The sequence below is a fragment of the Coenobita brevimanus genome, chromosome 101 (genome assembly GCF_032717465.1).
Source record: "Coenobita brevimanus isolate Jiangsu-jjx chromosome 101, ASM3271746v2, whole genome shotgun sequence".
In the NCBI taxonomy this organism is placed as follows: Eukaryota; Metazoa; Arthropoda; class Malacostraca; order Decapoda; family Coenobitidae; genus Coenobita; species Coenobita brevimanus.
In genome coordinates this window covers 46196614-46217902 of record NC_137054.1, presented here as the reverse complement: position 1 = coordinate 46217902, position 21289 = coordinate 46196614, and the positions used below count along the sequence as shown (strand labels likewise).

The 21289-nt window shown below is 41.1% G+C and overlaps 1 protein-coding gene across 1 annotated transcript in view; it reads left to right on the top strand.

Annotated features, from left to right (window-relative positions):
- Window positions 1-21289, top strand: part of LOC145415020 (reelin-like) — a 71219-nt gene that overhangs the window by 7409 nt on the left and 42521 nt on the right. Inside the window, exon 3 of the mRNA XM_080284436.1 lies at window positions 848-975. Coding sequence (XP_080140562.1) covers window positions 848-975 — 128 coding nt within the window. The remainder of the gene's footprint in view (window positions 1-847; window positions 976-21289) is intronic.

Genomic DNA, 21289 nt, shown 5'->3' with positions numbered 1-21289 from the left:
TTTTTGACATGATAATTGACTGACTGACAGTGTGGGAAGTGCGTGTGACGCTCACCTATACAAAATAATACAAACACTATAAAACGCACAGAGAGCGCATACCTCCGCCAATGTCATCGGCATTAAAATGGATCCGGATCTAGATCCGTGGATACAGGATCCGGATCCAGATACGGATCCGCCCCCAAATTTAATAAATTCTTTCTTGGCCTATGGCCCACCTTTCCGCAAAATTTCATTGATACTCATTGAGAATTTTGAAGATACCGTGCGGGATACTCTGCATCCGCCCCCAAATTCATAATTTCTTCCTTGGCCGATAACCAACCCTTCCACAAAATTTCATCAAAATCCATTCATAACGTTTTGAGTAATTCTGCCAATAGGCAGACACAAACAAACCAACGCAGGTAAACCATAACCTTCTTGGCGGAGGTAATAATAAATGCTGATGGTTATGGTTGTAGAGTTGCAGCCAGGATTCAAGGGGCTTGAATGGTATCTGAATGAGTGTCTGGTCCATTTCACTGGGTATGTTACTGATAGTTTTTCATGTTTTCTGTATTTTTCTAGACCCTACCTCACCCCCCAAAAAGACCACTGATTGGTTTGTAATTAGTTCGGTTTATTATTATTTATTATTTTTTACTTCAGGCAAAGGAACGGTGGGAAAACATAGTATGAGTAGATTAATTTCCGTTACACGTATGATTTTATTGTTTTTATTTGCATTATGATCATGTATTTCCCTCTAATTCTTTGAAGTTCTGCTTTGTCAGAAAAAAATTTGTTTTTAAAAGGAATGTTTTTTATGTTTTTGTTTGTTTAACAAAGTTTTTGTGGTCAGGCCAGACGGGTGGCATATAGTCTGCCGGCTGAGGCGCGGCGCTACGGCCTTCAGTTGCGCTGGTGGCAGCCTGATCACGACGGTACAAACACAGACCAGTGGGCCCTTGACAATGTCGAGGTTGTCTTGTAAGTATTCCATCTTCCTGTAGGTAAACTTAGTAATTTGCACTTTGTAAATAATTCTGATAATTGCTGAACCTTCATGTAAGTACATAACCTCTCCAAAAGTCCGTACCTATTAAGTACAGGTTATCTTGAGATTGTCAGTTGTCAGTACAACACATTGTTACTTCATTATTTTCATGTGGAGTTGAACCGTTGCGCTATGAAAACTTTCACCCGTCATAAAATAAATGGTATACTATTACGATGTGTGCTTGCATTTTGCTTATCTGCTCACAGAAAACTTTAAATTAATAATTTACTTAGGAATCAATATTCAACGTACATTTTCCTTTCCTTCATTTACTCTGCCAGTCCACTCTCTCCTTGGCAGCTTTCATGTGCCCACCCACTCGTTCATCCCTCTGTATATATATATATATATATATATATATATATATATATATATATATATTATATATATTATATATATATATTGTTACGGAACAGAGAAAGATAATGTACACTTTAAGTGAGAATACTAAAAATCACTACTGTCCCGTAAAGTTCCAGGTTCAAAATAAAAGAGTTAGGTAAAATTACAAGTTAAAGTTTAATGCTCAAACTAACAACAAAACATTCAGGACTCATAAGGATAATGTAATGGCAAAAAACAGGTTAAATATATATGGTAACTGCAATAGCCTCTATTAATACGAAAGTAGCAATAGTAAATTTATCTAAGTCAGCCCTGATAAAATGAGAAACCACCAGATAATACTCAGTGAATGCGAGATATATTATTACAGATACAAAATATTATTAATAAGGGCTTGACAATAAGAACCTTCCATGAATTACAAAAACGTTACTAGGCCTAAGAATTACACCTTATGCTACACAGTACAAGAAAAAATGCAATATCACTTATACTCAAATTACACAGCTGCTAGATGGTTGGAGACTTCCTGAGCACTCGCAATAATAACTGTACAGGGGAGGACAGAGATGTGAACAAAATGAGGAGTAGATCTAAGTGGCAATGATGCAGAGACTGAGCTCATTATATAGGGGCCGGCAGAGCTTGATACAACTTGTAAGAAGGATGCGCAAATGAAGCCATGGGGACAAAGAGTTGACAATCCCGCTCTGAACAACAGAAAGGACGACTTACTCTACTATAACGGCAGAAGGGGGGGAGTGAGGTAGAACACGCTCGTGATCAAACAGGCAGCACACTGTACGTTAGAATTACACAAAGCATGATGAAATCATAGGCTATGTAAAACCTCCCCACAAAGAAAAAGAAATTTACAAAGGAAATTTCTTATTACTCTAAAACAATCTGTCTAAAGTCTAGATAAGCAATCTGCAATAACATTTTCTTTTCCCTTGACATGTTGTATGTCTAATGAATACTCCTGAAGAAGTAGACTCCATCTTGTCAATCTCTGATTTTTATCTTTAAACTTACTAAGGAATTTCAGTGGGTTATGATCGGTATAAATGACTATGGGGTCAAAACCAGAACACAAATAAAATGAAAAATGCTGTAAACCCAAAATCAAGGCCAAAAGCTCTTTTTCAATAGTTGAGTAGTTCTTTTGAGGTGGAGTGAACTTCTTACTGTAATAAGATACAGGGTGTTCAATACCCTGATCATCCTCTTGCAACAAAACAGCCCCAGCTCCTGTATCACTTGCATCAACAGCCATCTTAAAAGGCTTAGCAAAATTTGGAGTAGCGAGCACTGGCTGACTTAATAGGATGGCTTTAAGTTTGTTGAAAGAGGATTCACAGTTATCGGTCCAGACAAATTTAACTCCCTTTTTCAGTAGGTCTGTAAGTGGTGATACAAGAATTGAAAAGTTAAGAACAAATCTCCTATAATAACCTACCATTCCCAAAAATCTTTGTAGCTCTTTCCTACTTTTAGGTCTGGGAAGATCACTTATAACCTGAACCTTAGCTGCTGGTGGTGCAACATGTCCATCACCAATTACGTACCCAAGGTACTGAACTTTAGCTTGACCAAACTCACACTTTGATAAATTAGCTACAAGATTAGCCTGAACTAAACGCTCAAGAAATTTACTGACATGGCATAGGTGATCTTTCCAGTTGTCACTGAAGATTAATACATCATCAATATAAACAACACACCCTGCCAAACCCTCTGTTACAACATTCATGAGCTTCTGAAATGTGGCTGGTGCATTCTTCATACCATACGGCATTACAGAACATGCAAAAGCCTTTCCTAGTGTTACAAAACATGAGATCTCCCTAGCACGTTCAGTCATAGGTACTTGCCAGTATCCCTTTAACAAATCAGACTTACTTATGTACCTAGCCTTTCCGATCTTGTCTATGCAATCTTCCACACGAGGGAGAGGGTAAGTGTCTGTTTTAGTTATCTGATTAACACGTCTGTAGTCAATGCAAAGCCGCTGTGACCCACCTGGCCTAGGGACTAAAGTGACAGGAGAACTCCACTCGCTCTGACAGGGCTCAATCATCTTGTGGTCCAACAGGTAGCCAAGCTCCTTCTCGATGAGAGGAACTTTCACTGGGTTCACACGGTAAGGAGGCAATTTAATTGGCTTTGCGTCTCCAACATCGACATCATGCATCAACACAGTGGTTCTTCCTGGAGTGGCACGGAACACTTGCGGGTACTCCTGCAGTAATGCCGAAAACTCCTGCCTTTCCTCGGGAGGTAGATGAGAAAGCTTAGTCTGGAGATCATTCATGATATCAGGATTCTTCCCCAAACTATCACTCAGGCTCATACTGCATGGGAGAGCTTCACTTGCAGACTCGGGTGGAGCAGCTACAGTGCAGACTGGATTATTTTCGTCCCGCCTGTGATATAACTTTAGCATGTTGATGTGACATAGTTGCTTGTTCTTTCTACGATCTGGTGTGGCGATGACATAGTTGACATCACTGAGTTTCTTCTCCACGAAATAAGGACCACTAAACTTGGCTTGAAGAGGTTGCCCATGGACCGGTAGCAGAATCAAAACCTGATCTCCTGGCTAAAAGTGGCGTACCCTGGACTTCTTATCATACCAAGTCTTCATCTTCTTCTGAGCAGCTCCTAAATTCTCTCTCGCCAGCTGTAAAGCAGTGGACAGCCGTTCTTTGAACTTCATCACATACTCCAGCAGGTTGACGTCATCTTCCTCCGACAGCCAGCATTCCTTGAGTAACTTAAGGGGTCCTCTTACTTCATGGCCAAACAGTAGTTCAAAAGGTGAGAAGCCCAGTGATTCATTTGGAGATTCTCTTGCAGCAAACACAACAAATGGAAGACCTTTATCCAAGTCTTTCTGATGTTCCAAACAGTATTTCTTGAGCATCGATTTGAGTGTTTGATGATATCTCTCCAACGCTCCTTGGGTCTGGGGATGGTAAGCTGAAGACGTGATCTGGGTGATGCCCAACTCTTTCAGAGACTGCTTGAAAACGTTTGACATGAAATTACTTCCCCGGTCTGACTGTACCTCCTTGGGCAGACCAAACTTTGTGAAGAACCCTAGCATTTCCTTAACCACGTTCTTTGCTGAGATATTTCTAAGTGGAATGGCTTCAGGATAACGAGTAGCCATATCAATCAGGGTCAACACATAAGAAAATCCTGAAGAAGTCTTAGGAAGAGGGCCCACAATATCCACCAACACACGGGTGAATGGCGCCTCAAAAGGAGGAATGGGAACTAGAGGTGCAACCTTTTCGGTCTGATTACACTTCTCCACAACTTGACAGGTGTGACAAGACTTACAATACCAGGAAACATCCCTGAAGATACCTGGCCAGTAGAAGTGTTTCAAAATGCATGCCACAGTCTTCCTCATTCCAAGGTGTCCTGCCAAACTGGAATCATGAGCCACTCTAATGATATCCTGCCTACAAACACGAGGGATGACAACTTAATGTACAACCTCCCACTCACAGTCGGCTGATGCTGTTGGGGGTCTCCACTTCCTCGTAAGTACTCCTGACTTTATATAATAACAAGTAGAAGCACCAGCTGACTCTTCCTCACTGCAAGCAGAGTTAGCTAGACCTTTCAACTTAGGGTCAGCAACCTGCAACTCAACCAACTCTTGACGAGACAAATTATCAACACTACGGGGTACTGCCTCATCTGGTGAGTGGTCCAAATTAGCAGGAAAAGTGTCAGCTAGGATAACATCATCATCATCATTATCCTCTTAATCACCAGTAACTTTAGACTTAGCCCTAGTGACAGCACATGCAGGGAACAGATCAGGGACATCACAATCCTGGGTCGCAGCCACTGGCTTACTAGACAACTGAGGAGCTGGACACACTTGACTTCCACCAATATCATTTCCAAGTAAGAAAGTTACACCTGACATTGGGAGTGTTTCAACCAACCCAACCATAACGGAACCATTAACAAAACCAGACTCTAAATTCACTCTGCACAGAGGGACAGAGAAGTAATTATTCCCTACACCTTGTAAGATTACAGTTTCATCAGAGGAATTAGCATTAGAGCCTAGAACACTGGTCAGCATAAGGGATTGGCAAGCACCTGTATCACGATATATTTGAACTGATTTCCTGTCATTACTGTCCAGAGGACTGACAAAACCATCAGACAGGAAATTAGCACATGAACTCTTGAGAGTGTCACCCACGTTACTGCTCAAAAGAGGAGCTCCATCATGAGAATTTAAGTTACCCCTCAAAGCAGGTTCAGTTAACTCAGTTAAAGAATTCTGGGAACTCTCAAGGGTGGACACTAGACCAATTGACTGAATATTTAAAGACTCCTTTTTGTTCACATCACGCTGTCTCCTGAAACATTTCTCCATAGTATGACTAAGCTTACTACAATAAGTACATTTACTTTTCTGAAATCTAGAGGTGAAGCTGGTATTTACTTCCTGAGAAACATCATCTTTATTCTCTTTCCTGTTACCTGTACTCTGAGTAGAGGCAACGTACTTACTCTCAGCTTTCCTTTTTTCTCTAGAATATCTCTTGTGAGTGAGAACATTTTCATCAGCTAAAACTGCAGCATCAGACAAATTATCTATTCTTTTCTCATCAAGATATAGGCTTACATCTTTATAAATACACCTCTTGAAGTCCTCCAGCAGAATCATCTGCTTAAATTTACCAAAACCAGAGTCCACATTCTTAGAATTTAACCACTGCTCTAATAGATCTTCTTTGATTTTTGCATACTCAACATGTGATTGCTTATCTTGCTTATAAGTTGTCCTAAATTTTACTCTATAAGCTTCAGGAACAAGCTCATAGGCCTTAAGAATCAAGCTCTTAACTACATCATAATTATCAGATTGATCCTGAGGCAAAGATGCATAAGTTACTTGAGCTTTACCGGTGAGAACAGTTTGAAGGAGTACGGGCCAATACTCCTTGGGCCAATTAAAACCTGTAGCTACCCTCTCAAACAACTGAAAATACTTTGTTAAATCAGATTCAATAAAAGGAGGGACAAGTTTAACATTTTTAGCCACATCAAAATCATCAGAGCTAGATGATCCAGTTCCACCTTGTTTCATGCGATACTCATGGTCTGCCTGAATCCAAGCAAGTTCAACTTGTGCATGTATCCGTGCCTCCTGAATCCGAGCCTGAGATTCAGCCTCCTTAGCATTTGCTTGAAATTCAGCCTCCTTAACACAAGCCTCCTTAGCCTGAGACTCAGCCTCCTTAACACGTGCTTGAAATTCAGCTTCCTTCACACGAGCCTCCTGCAGGGCTAGCTGTAACTTAGCTATTTCAATCTGCGTTTGCTCATTTGGAGGAGTTACATTAAACAAGCTTTCATTAATCATGTCAACAATTTGATCTTTAGAATGATGAGAGCGAACAGCAATTCCCAATTGTTGAGCAACAAGCTTAAGCTCATTCTTTGTTCTGTTTTCTACATCACACACTGTTTGCACATTTGACAAAAAATCTTTGGCTTCATCAAGCGTAGTAATAGTAGACATCATGAAAAAATCACAGTCACAAAATATCAAGCAATATCCTTATGATAATATCTGAATATTCTGATGAGAGGTCGCCAAATTTATGTTACGGAACAGAGAAAATAATGTACACTGTAAGTGAGAATACTAAAAATCACTACTGTCCCGTTAAGTTCCAGGTTCAAAATAAAAGAGTTAGGTAAAATTACAAGTTAAAGTTTAATGCTCAAACTAACAACAAAACATTCAGGACTCATAAGGATAATGTAATGGCAAAAAACAGGTTAAATATATATGGTAACTGCATTAGCCTCTATTAATACGAAATTAGCAATAGTAAATTTATCTAAGTCAGCCCTGATAAAATGAGAAACCACCAGATAATATTCAGTGAATGCGAGATATATTACTACAGATACTAAATATTATTAATAAGGGCTTGACAATAAGAACCTTCCATGAATTACAAAAATGTTACTAGGCCTAAGAATTAACACCTTATGCTACACAGTACAAGAAAAAATGCAATATCACTTATACTCAAATTACACAGCTGCTAGATGGTTGGAGACTTCCTGAGCACTCACAATAATAACTGTACAGGGGAGGACAGAGATGTGAACAAAATGAGTAGATCTAAGTGGCAATGATGCAGAGACTGAGCTCATTATATAGGGGCCGGCAGAGCTTGATACAACTTGTAAGAAGGACGCGCAAATGAAGCCATGGGGACAAAGAGTTGACAATCCCGCTCTGAACAACAGAAAGGACGACTTACTCTACTATAACGGCAGAAGGGGGGGAGTGAGGTAGAACACGCTCGTGATCAAACAGGCAGCACACTGTACGTTAGAATTACACAAAGGATGATGAAATCATAGGCTATGTAACAATATATATATATATATATATATATATATATATATATATATATATATATATATATATATATATATATATATATAAACAAGAAAATGTTTGTCTGTCTTTCTGTCTGTCTGCCTGGCCTGTCTTTCCACCATGGAAATCGAGGGAGATGTATAAAGAACTCTATCAACACCTCTAGCTGGTATAATTTTTTATGGTGAATCTAGACGTGTACGTAACATTTGCTAAAATTTTGCGATGTGCTGCTACAGTTGAAAAAACGTTGGTTTTGTTGGTTTTCTTAGAGTCTCTCTGTCGGTCCAAATTGAATTTACTCGTTTTTCGGTGCATCTAACGACTCTTTTCGGAATGTTGGGGCGGAGCATACCGGGCGAACAGCGTAGTCGGGGCGAGCAGAAACTCAGGTAAATTTTAGGGGTTGACTCATAATTCGCATTGGTTGATATATATATATATATATATATATATATATATATATATATATATATATATATATATATATATATATATATATATGGAGCCTCTGTGGTACAGTGGTAGAGTGTGCGTTTCGTACACGGGCACGGACGGACCAGGGTTCGCGCCCCGCCAGGGTAATAAACTTTGAGAGTGTTCACCCGGCCACGTACTGCATTGGCGGACACCAGGGGTGCTGTGGTTGAACCAGTGTCGCTTACTGTAAAGTATGCTTGCACCCAGTCGGCTTGCGCGGGCCGATTACACTTGGTTCACAGACACATCCAAAGCCACTCCAACACTACAATTACACTAACAAGCACTTCTCACCCTACATACAATCTCTACTAGACAGCCTAAGCCACTTGGCAAAGATACATTGGCTGTATCGTCCCGACTTCAGTCGTGATAGGCCGGTCCTGCAGTGGATACTCAAACGGCTGATGATGATGATTATATATATATATTGATAGATAGATATAGATAGATAGATGGATAGATAGATAAATATATAGACATAGATATATAGATAAATAGATAGACGGATAGATATTAAGACAATGTTTGTCTGTCCTATATGGAAATCAAGGAGGATGCATATAATACTCTCTAAGTAGTTCTGACAGGTGTAACTTTTTGTGATAAATTTCAATGTGGCTAATACGGTTGCCAGAGTGTCGCCCTTTGTGGCCAAGATTAGACCTAAGTAGAAATAACAAGTCAAGATGGTGGAAGCATGGTAGCCAATTATCGTTGAATTTTTTCTGAAGCTTCTCCAACTATTTCATTACTGTTACAATGGGTCGGGTGGATGGAGTGGTCAGGGCGGGTGTGGAGAGTGGGCGGGGTTGAGTGGATGGGTGGGTGGGCAGGGGCATGGTGGGTGTGGTGAGGCAACGTGAATGGGTGAGTGGGTTGGCAGGATGGGTGGGTAAATGTGGGTGAGTGGGTGAGCTGGATGGGTGGGTAAATGCGGGTGAGTGGGTGGGCAGGATGGGTGGGTGAATGAGGCTGAGTGGGTGGGCAGGATGGGTGGGTAAATGTGGGTGAGTGGGTGGGTAGGATGGGTGGGTGAGTGTGGGTGAGTGGATGGGCAGGATGGGTGGGTAAATGTGGGTGAGTGGGTGGGCAGGATGGGTGGGTATATGTGGGTGCGTGAGTGGGCAGGATGGGTGGGTGAGTGTGGGTGAGTGGGTGGGCAGGATGGGTGGGTAAATGTGGGCGAGTGGGTTGGTAGGATGGATGGGTAAATGTCTGTGAGTGGGTGGGCAGGATGGGTGGGTGAATGGGTGGGTGAGTGTGGATGAGTGGGTGGGCAGGATGGGTGGGTAAATGTGGGTGAGTTGGTGGGCAGGATGGGTGGGTGAGTGTGGGTGAGTGGGTGGGCAGGATGGGTGGGTAAATGTGGGTGAGTGGGTGGGCAGGATGGGTGGGTGAGTGTGGGTGAGTGGGTGGGCAGGATGGGTGGGTAAATGTGGGTGAGTGGGTGGGCAGGATGGGTGGGTGAGTGTGGGTGAATGGGTGGGCAGGATAGGTGGGTAAATGTAGGTGAGTGGGTGAGCAGGGTGGGTGGGTGAGTGTAGGTGAGTGGATGGGCAGGATGGGTGGGTAAATGTGGGTGAGTGGGTGGGCAGGATGGGTGAGTTAGTGTGGGTGAGTGGGTGGCCAGGATGGGTGGGTAAATGTGGGTGAGTGGGTGGGTGAGTGTGAGTGAGTGGGTGGGTAGATGATTAGGATAGGTTTTGTGTGTGTGTGTGTGTGTGTGTGTGTGTGTCTAACTCTGGGCATAGGCTTCACAGCCTGCTCTCAAGGCCCAGTAGTCCTCCTACACACCTTAAGCTTATACATGTCACCACTTCGGCGCTAACACCCACCGTCCATATTGAATACATACCAGGGCTGTCTCACACCGGACTGGTGTTCTGGTATTACCAGGGGAATTTTTACATGTCCACGGGTCTTCTTGTAGATCAGTAAAGTCTGGTTTTATGAAAATCAAATCCTTAAACTGTTCCCTGTCCCAACCGGGATTTGTACCTGGGTCCGGTAGGACTGCAGGTCACCTCTCTACCGATTGAGCCATCGCCTCCCCCTGCACCCTGCAGGTGGGTGGGTGGATGAATGGATACTGGTAGGGTAGGTGGGTGGGTGGATGGATGGGTACTGGTTGGATAGGTGGGTGGATGGGTGAGAAGGATGAGTGGGAAGGGTTGGTGGATGAGTAGGTATTGGGAAAATAGGTCCATAGTAGGAATATGTCAGTGAGGAATTTACCCCTGGGGAAATTGACCCAACGTGGAACATGGGTTCTGTGGGTAAAATGGGACCCCTGGGGTCTTCTCCCACAAGGGAAGTGGCCATCCAAGGTCCCAGGCAATGCTGGTAGCTCGATCACAAGGAATTACATGGGCAGCGCCTGGTACCTCTGCTAGTATGGTGATAAATTTTTTGAAATTGCACTTAAGTAATATCTGTTAATTTTCCATATTCATTCCAGTTTCGTGCGTAGGTCCGCTGAAGCCCATGTTTGGTGCTCCTTTACCGTTTTCCAGCAATATGCTGCCGAATTTTGAAAGACACTTAAGTAATACACATATTGCTTTTCGTAACTTTGCAACTGTTTACGTACATCAACTGTAACTTTAACAGTGTCTTAAATGACACTTTTGTCATTACACATATGTACACTTCTACATCCTGCTGTATGTCTGATAGTGTTCTCTTTCGCTCGCACACTTTGCTTGCTTGCACGAACAAGAGATCGAAGTGAATGGACTCGAACTGGGATAATTGAATAAAAAATGAACTAAGTTATAAATGACATGAATGAATGTAAATGGGCCTGAATAATGCTGAATGGATGTGACAGGACTAACATGATCCTACTGAAGCTGAATGAAGTGGAGTAGGCCTGATAGAGTCGGAATAGATGTGACAGGGCCTAAAGGGAGCGCATAATGTCATACTTTGACCAAAAGTGACCTAAGTTCACCGGAATTACTCTTGAAGGATATGAATGAACCTGAATGGTTTGGGTGACTTTTAACGAACAGAATAATACTGAAATATCTTAAAAGGACCCGAAGTGAATCTCCTGAATAGACTTAAAATGGTTTAATTGGGATTGCACCAATTTATTTGTACCTATTTTACCTGATTTTTAACCGAAGAGCCTCTGTTGGACCAAAGTTGATCTGATTGTACCTCCGGTGACATAAAAGGCCGAAATAATTCTGGTTGGACATGAATGGATTGACTGTAATTGATCAGACTAAGCCTAAAATGAACATAACTGAACGGAACTCATACGGTCGGACGGGATTCATCATCAGCCTGAGTTTGTCCACTGCAGAACAAAGGCCTCTCCCATCTCTTTACTCTCTGGCCTGTTAGTTGTCACCTGTTCCCTCCAGTCCCTGTGAACCTCCGAATCTCATCTCGCTATCTGAACACCGGTCTGCCCCTTCCTCTCACTCCATCTCTGAGCTGCCACTCAGTCACCATGGTTATTTATCTGTTACCAGTTCTACGAAGGACGCAACCCGCTCACATCCATTTACGCCATTTGACTGTATTGATACAATCTCTGCCATTTGTTTGTTTCCTTGTACAGCAAGCCCTTGTTTTATCTCTCGATGTGACCCTTGGCATAATCCTTTCCATGTTTAGACTCAGTTTTTCCTATCCATAAATCAGAACACGAAGTATACTTCTTAATTACGTATACGTAATCATATTTTTGGCATAATGATAATTGTTTACTACCCTTCTTGTAGTTACTGGTTTGCCAAAAGCCCGTCATCCAGTTCCCAATCTTCGTTTGATTTAATTATGAACTGGGTCAGTGCGAACTGCCTGCCCAGTGTATATGTATTCCTCAACACATTCTAGATCTTCATCTCCTATTTTTACTGCCAGGAACGGGTATGTCTGTTGAGTATAATTTTCATATTCATCATATTAATTTTCAAGTTTACCCTCAGACTCACTTTCATCAGGTCACTTATTTCTTGTAATTCCTCCTTGATTTACTGAAAAATACGATGTCGTCTGCAAGTCAAAGATTATTCAATCGCTCACCATTTACGTGATTTCCTACCTGATCGCGATCAAAAATTTTGAAAACGTTCCTTAGGAACACACTGAACAACTTGGGTAAACTTATGTCCTTCTTTCCCAGCAGCATTTCTTTATTGGTGCTTCCTGGTTATCCTTATGAAGTTTTGTGATGGCCGTGCTATCTCATAAACATCGTCTAGTAATTTATTATAAATTTCTTTTACAGCTTGTCCTCGAATCGCTTTCAACACTGCAGCTGTTCCAACTTAATAAAAAAAAAGTCTATATTTAATAGTTAATAAAATTTGATTATACTTTTTTTTTTTTTTCATTGTCTTATTCCTGACTTGAATATGGGCAGTTATTGAGTAACTACGAAATCCATCTAATTCTCTTGGCTAGTTTGCATCTAAAGTGGGACTAATTCAAGTTGCTAAGCCTTTTTTTTTTTTCTTTTTTGAAAAAGTCGTACACAACAAGAAGGAGAATATTTGGATGTTTTTTTTTTTTTTTTTTTGTTTTTTGTTTTTTGTAAAGCCGAGTAATAAACGCATTTTTCCAAGCTATGGATACAGCTTTGACTTCTGAACATTTCGTTATGAGCTTTACTAGTTTATTTAGTGCAAAGTTGTTTCCGTCCTTAATAAGAACAGTGGTGAGACCTTCATCACCTTCTGCTTGCCCCGGCTTGATTCCTCTCAAAACGTTCTTCATTAAATGTAACTCGCTTAAAGGCCGCCTTCGGCGGCCTCTGCTCGATGGCAAGTCACTTCCTATCTTCAGTCAGAAATGAGTCATATCTCAGTACTTTGTTTTAACAATTATTGCGCTACATGCGCCGGTTTTTGCTGCGTTACGATAACAAACAAACAAACAAACATACAGAAATCGGATCATCATAATATGGATAGGTGCTGGGGATGGTTGTGTCCACTATTTCTCTCTTGAACTAATTTAGACCACGATTCCACTACTGTATACTTTTGTATTAAAGAAAAATCCGATATTTTCATCATTTCATATCTGTTGTTTGTTACTTCTTCATTAGAGTCTCTAAGAGCAAACATTATGTTCCTTCCTGTACCAAACTCTGCTTTGTTGGTTTCAGTCTTCTTTCATTCCTTTTTTTTTTTTTCCCTAATTGTGTTCATGTTAAATTTTGGATTACTGTATCTTCATTTTATTCTTAGCAGTAGTTTTCTTTTGTTCGGCTGCTTCAGTGTGCTCTCTCCTTGTCCTTACAATCCCATTCCTTCTTTTTTTCAAAAGTGCTTTTGTACTCTGAGATTTTGTTATTGTTTCTTGGTTTCCTACCTCAAATTCCAAAACTACTTCGTATATTATTTTCTTGAAGTTTAAATTCGTTTACTCTGCATTTAGTTCATATCAACTGCAGATATTCATTCTGAACTAAGAACCTAAATTGAACTGCCTTCTCTCTCATTGCTACAAGCTTTGGCAGTTTCCTTCCGATTATCATCTCCCTGTCTCTTCTGATATTAATTATTATTTGACCTCAATATTCTATGGTCTCTCCCCACATTTACTTTGTCAATTGCAGTTGCATTTTTCACTGTAGTGGAATGTGATTTGTCAGTGAAGATGAAATATACAGTATATCCTTTTTTCGTTTCACCGTTTGGCCCCTGTCCAAGTCCACCTCTTACTTTGTTTCCTTTTATATAAAGTTCACCATCATTCCATTCAGCAGACTTCACTAGCATTTAACCTCTCGCATTCTGAATACCCATTCCAAAATGCCATTTTCATGCCACGTTTATAATAAAGTCTCCTATCACAAATATATACTTGGTTTTATGCATCTTCATTACCTCCTCTGCGTCTTCATAATTTTTTTTTAACTTCTTGATCATCATACGCTGATGTTGGTGCACTGACTTGGATGTTCATCATGTATTTCCTGCCCAATTTTATGAAATGATCTGTTACCCTTTCATTGATACTAAAGAATTCCATCATGTTACCATTTAAATACTCATATTTGTTAGGTGGAAGTTGTGCACCATGTTCCTTCTCTTGTTTACTTCTGTAGCCCAGTATGTGATCATCATATATATCTGTATCTACTTTAATCTTCAGACCTCACCAAGACCAATGATATCCCAGTTCACACGTCTTAGCTCTTCTAGAATAGATAAGGCAGTTTTACTATAAGAATTTTGATATTATAAATCCCTAGATTCAAGTTCCATAATGGTTAGCTTTCCTCTTCTAAACATTCTAAGCATCCTTTGCTTTGGAGCAGGTCTGACCCTGCAATGGTGAGCTAATCCTCTCGCGCTGAGTACTATAGGCCATGGCTTGGTAGAACTACCCATAGTGCTTTAGAAAGGTTTGAGTCGGTACCTCACAGAGCTGCTCAGGCAAATTACTAGTGGGGAACACTTTTCCTTAGATGTGTTACAGTGAATCTGGCAAGTATCATTGGACCTGTTTAGTATAGCTCCATTGATCACTGGAATGTACTCGTTTCTTCGTCACCGCAAGGCAGTGTTCCTTCGAAGAAGAGAGCACCGAGAATGGTCTTAGCAACTTGAATTAGTCCCACTTTAGATGCACTGACCTGAAAGGCTGAAAGTATTTAAATGCTTCTAAGCATGCATAAATTGTTCTGAATGCATGTTAATTAATTTGAACGAACTTGACTTAACTGACAGAACTGGACCAGCAGTTGTTATTCTTGTTGATCAACCCCAGTCTGTCTGGCCGAGCAAACTTATCAACCGCATGAGAGCAACCATTCCTGCAGGGCTGCCCCATGCAGTGATGTTCCCTTGCCGCGACAGAGAGGCTTGGGGACAAGTGTAGTAGTTTGGATCCTGGATGGATCCCCCGTTTGCGTCGCTCCATCCACATAGCAGAGGCAACTAGCAGACTCCACCTTACCCCATTACCTGGTTATATGGTTACCAACCAGCAGTGTAAATGGTTTCCTGGATTACAGGAAACCATTAGGCTTGCCACTCAGTGTAAAGCTGCCTGAAGTGGAAAGAATGATAATTAAAAGTGACAGGAAGATATGGGAGAAATAGAAAGAGAACAGAGAAGTGCGGCGAATTAATTTGAATTTACCTGCAGAGACGCTAATGGCAAAGTGTGGAAATAAACTCTGCTGTTGCTTGCTGGTGACGCCAGTCTATTGTGTGAAGACGAGTGTGAGTTGCAAGGCATGGGAGGGTGTTAAAACGATACTTGAAAGTGAATGTTGCAAAGAGTAAAATAATGCCTTTTCAGAAGAATGGAGTCGCAGCGTACGTAATGAGGATGGAGTAAGTGACCATCGTCAGTCAAGCTAGTGTGCTGAGTAAGTGAGGGCGGCAGTGTATATGATGAAGGGCGAGAAAAAATACAACAGGGAAAAATGGTTGCAGGCATAATAATAGTGGTGATAGGGAACAAAGAGGCGAGCATGGAAACAAAGAGGTCGTTGCATGATATTGTGATCTCCACTCAGTGTAAAGAAATGAAACTTGGAATTGACTGGGAAACAAGAGAGAGAGAAAGAGAGAGAGAGAGAGAGAGTTATCTGACAGGAAGGTCTTAAATTGCATCGTGAAGCAGACGGACAAATGCGAACTTTAGGGAGCAGTGTGGTGTTGATGCAGAGGTAATGGAAAGTGTTAATAGGCATCCTGAGATGGTTTGGCCATGTTTAACGAATGAAGAGAGAGACTGACTAGCAGAGCGTATGTGCGTGAGGTCGGGGGGGTGGGGGGCAGGAAGACCGAAGAATGGGTGTGAGATATGGGCCCGTAAATTTACCATCAGGATTTCACGTTGTTCTTAAAGACTCCCTATTATTACTAGATACTTTTTATTGGTAGCTTAGATGTTACACCCACGGAGTGTAGTTAATCTCTGAATCTTATTCAATCTTTCAGGGCACAGGTAGAGAGTTACCTTTATGCGTGTTGCCCATTGTCACGATTACGCTGTTTACAGATAGAATTGTCTCTCCAGCAGAATTTTCAAAAGGTCTGTTGTCCTCAGTGTGACTCAGGAAGTCCACTAGGTGAAGCAGATATCTCCCGTTACATTTTACTGATACAGGGATTAACAGAAGACAATGTAAATAGTAAAACAACATTGATATTGTCCACTAAATGAATGATAAGAAAATTATATTGTAATATGTTATACTAATGATAAGAGTATACTAGTTTAAAGGGAATATATCTAGCTAACTTAATGTACATACATATGAGAATGATGCCATATTGATATACAGTATGCAACAGTGATGAATAATAAAATTACAAAACAGGTGGTTATACAGGAATCACAATGGTATCGCGAGAGAATAATGTCTCGTAACAACTAAATAATGTTCACATAATTAGTTGGATGCCACACGTCTTCACACAAATCAACACTGTATAGCAGAGGTGGAGTGGGCAATTTGGTTTGCCGATTCTATAATAATGCTACTCAAATTCTCCAGCTTCAGTTAGGTTGCAGTTTCTTCTTGCCAACTTCACATTTAACAAGGTTCACTGTTTTCCTTGTATCATGTTGTAACCTAATTTCATGGAGTCATTTTTCCATACATTTATCACATCAGTGGACAAAAAATCACTGTGAATGCAAACAAAATCCTACTATTTTGAATGCAATACGAGAATATACATATAAAATGAGGGCTCAAAAAAAAAAAAGTGATGAAGGAAGTGAGATATCTGGATTACAGTATTCTTACAAGGAATAACTGTGATGAGGAAGATATTAAAGGAAAGCACAGGACAAAGACGCAGGTTTGAACTACGGGCAAACACGACTGTAAGGGATCAAACGGGACATAGACGGAGGAAAGAATTCAGAGTACATAAATGTAGTATAAAGAGTGTCATGTGAGGTAGAGGGAAGGGAATTAGTTGGGAGAGATGAAGATGACTGCAGAACGAACAGGGATATGATAGTCGTGGTAAGGGGGGTAGCTTCTAGTACAGGATAGTACAAACTTGAGAATAAAACAGTGCGAGCCCCTTGTAAAATTAAACGAAGATTTGACATTGGGACAAGGTCTGTGGTAACATAACAATTCATAATTTCTCTACTTGCAACATAAATTATTGGAAGATAATATTTCTCTAATAACATTGATCTTATCATTTTATTTAGACATTCAAAACTTTGTACAATTGCATACCGGTTTCACTGATGTTTGTACCACTACTACCTAGTAAGAGAGATGTAATAATATATGTAACAATAGTGCCTAATAACAGATGTAATAATATATGTAGTAATACTAACTGGTAACGGAGATGTAATAATATATGTAATAATAGTAACTAGTAACAGAGGTGTAATAATATTAGGAAAAATCTAGCTACAGTATCATCCAGGGATGAACTGTGGACAGTTAGTGCCAGCAAGGCTGTCTTCTCTCTCCACAACATCTTACTTATGAAAGGAATCCGGATTATTGTTCATATCAGCTAAGTGGTCCTGACAGGAGGAGGAACAGATACCGACAACAGTGGAACGAGTTGCTGAGCGAAGCTTTTGTCTGTACCCATTAACAGGCAGAGTAGCAGGCGATGAAGGGTGGCAACTGTAGAAGGAAGAGGAGGAGAAAAGGAAGAAGAAGAAGATGGGTCATTTTCCTGATTTTCCTCCCACTCGAAGTACAGTACCTGGGAGTTCCCTTAAGATCGTCTGCGTGAATCCACTTACTCTCAGATGACCACAAGTCCTTAATCTCAAATTTGTTACCGTTACAAGATATCACGTGGTGTGGTCCTTTAACTTATCATCTAGTTTTGAACTACGTGTATATGAACTAGCAAATACTAATTCCCCTACTTAATGTTGCTAGGTGATGCAGACATATGCTGGTGTTGTATCATATCCTCTTCAGATATTGCCAGATTGGCCTTTACATACAGGTGTATTTTCTGGAAGTCTGTCATTTTCACTTTCACGTAATCATCCAAATTATAGAGTGGACTAGGTTTCGATAATATCACCAAACAGGGCAATTTTTTTTTTTTTTTTATCGAATCCATAAATGACAGGTGTTTGCTGTGAGACAAGTGTATGAAAAGTATTTAGCGAAAGGCAAGGATGTGTTTTGGGCATTCATGGATTTAGAGAAAGCGTATGATAGAATTGACAGGGAGGCTTTGTGGACTGTTTTAAGATTGTATGGACTTGATGGTAGGTTACTAAAAAGGGTGAAAAGTTTTTATGTAAATAATAGAGCATGTGTAGTAGTAGGAAATGCTGTGAGTGATTGGTTTCCCGTGAGAGTGGGGCTGCGACAGGGATGTGTGATGTCGCCGTGGTTGTTTAATATTTACATGGATGGTGTCGTAAGGGAGGTGAATGCAAGTGTTTTAGGTGGAGGTCTGAATCTGGTGAATGTTGATGGTGGTGAGTGGAATCTAAAGCAATTGCTGTTTGCAGATGATACTGCACTGGTGGCTGATTCAGAGGAGAGATTGAGACAGTTGGTAGAGGAGTTTGGAAGGGTGTGTGAAAGGAGGAAATTGAAAGTAAATGAGAATAACAGTAAAGTGATGAAGTGCACGAGGTTGGTAGATGGTAGGGGGATGAATATAGTTTTGAATGGCGAGTTGCTTGAGGAGGTAGGGTATTTTAAATATCTAGGGGTCACATGTTGCTGTGGATGGAAGAATAGATGCAGAAGTGAAGTTTAGAATAAATGAAGTAGGAAACGTGCTGGGAGGAATGAAAAAAGTGTTTAGATGTCGTTCGCTTAGAATGGATGTAACGAGAAGGCTGTATGAGGGTGTTGTGGTACCGACTGCATTAAATGGGGCTGAAACATGAAATATGGGTGTAGCAGAGAGGAAAAGTTTGAATGTAATGGAGATGAGGTGTCTGAGGAGTATGTGTGGAGTGACGCATATTGATCGAGTGCGAAATGATGAAGTGCGAAGGAGAACTGGAGTTGTTCGGGAGATGGCTGGTAGAGTTGAGTAGAGGATATTGCGATGGTTTGTGCATATGGAGAGAATGGATAATGAGCGATTGGTGAAAAAGATAACTAGATCTGATGTGAGAGGTGTAAGGCTGAGAGGAAGACCAGGAATAGGATGGATGGACAGTGTGAAGAGAGTGCTGGATGCGAGAGGGATGTCTGTTGAGCAAGGAAGAGTGGCTGTGCGTGACAGAAATAAATGGAGAGAAGTTGTGAATGAATAAGTGATGATGCAGCCCTGAGGGGATATTCTCCCGCATTTGGTCTGATCAGCTAGTCAGGTCAGGTGCGGGTAAGGGGATGGGTCTAATTATGATGTGGCAGGGATAAACCAGCTCTGCTGTCGGGCCCTGCTGCGGATGTCACTGATTGCATTGCACAGTTAACCCTTGTGCGGTATGGTGCAGTGAGGATCTGTCCGTTCTTCCCTTTGGGGCTAAGATGCGAATGAATGTGTTTGAATGGATGAGTAAATGGGGAGTGTGTCGTCCTGTCTCGGCTACCTCCCTTTCCCTGGGGGAAGCAGCCTAGGTATATAGATAGATAGATAAATGACAGAGAATGGAACTTCGCCAATGGATTTATTGATGGAACTACTGGTTGAAACAGCAACTTGGGGAATCCACTCACCCCAACAGGTGCTTTGAGAACCTAGGTACCTCAAACACTCCAGCACCTTACGAGTTTGCCTCTCGACAAGGCCATTGGACGCCAGATGGTTGGGTATGACACTAAATTTGTTGATGTTATACTGCTTACAAATATCAACAAGAAGACTCTTGTTAAACTCTTAGCCATTATTGGTAATAACAGTGGACGTACTGAAATGACAAATAATGTGATCAGCGAAGGCACGTGCAATACTCTTAACAGTCTGGTCTTGAAGAGCTACGAGAACACAGTAACGTGAGAAGTGATCAACTGCCACAAACAAATACTCTGCACCAGACTTCGTAAGAGGCAATTCAAGGAGATCAGTAGAAACAGTTTCCCAAGGATGTGAGGGAACTGGATATTGTAAAAGTGGAGCAGGTGATCCAGTTGATCCGTTATGATGACTGCAGGGAACACAGGAATCACGGTGAACATTGATGTCCTTATGCATAGTAGGCCAATAACATGAAAGACGTGCTTGTCTCAAACACCGATCCTTTCCCGGATGGGATGCATGAGGTGTGTAATGGATGATGTGGAGTACTGCAGGTATTAAACCAGTGGGAACAACAAGTTGACATACCTCTCTATGAGGTATGTCCCTCCTGGTAAAGGATGTCTTCCTATACAAATATCATTGTCTAACATGAGAACATCTACTGACACTGGCAAAGTAGGTAAGGTTGAAGCGTCTCCCGATTCTAGGAAGTAAATAACCATAGACCACAGAGGGTCTATGCGCTGACGATTATAAACAACATCTGAGGTTAGAGTGGTGTAAGGAACTTCATTTAGTTGATATAGTAAGACTACCGCAGTTAGCCTACGTGACGTGTAAAGCATCTGCAGCTACATTTGATTTCCCAGGCACGTACTCAAATGTTATGTTGAAGTCTTGGATAATAATTAACCATCGTGCTAGACGTCCGGTAAGATTTCTTCCTTTGAATAAATCAAAAAATGGGAGATGATCTGTTTGGATATACACTGGATATCCGTTGATTATGTCTCTGAAATGTGTTTGAGAGACCAAACAACTGCTAAAGTCTCCCAATCAGTAACACTGAGGTAATGTTCAGCGGCATTAAGGGCACGACCAGCATATGCTATTACACGTTTCCTCTTTGCATGATCGGTTGCCGTCAATACCGCACCTAGGCCTACACCAGACGCGTCTGTACAAAGAAGAAAAGGTTTCTTATAATCAGGGAATGCCAGGACTGGGGCACTAATAGGTGCTGTCTTCAGTGTTTCAAAGGCATGAGCCTGGTAAGTAGTCCAAACAAAAAGTTAACTTTTCTTAAGTAATTTACTGAGAGGGGCGGCAATCTTT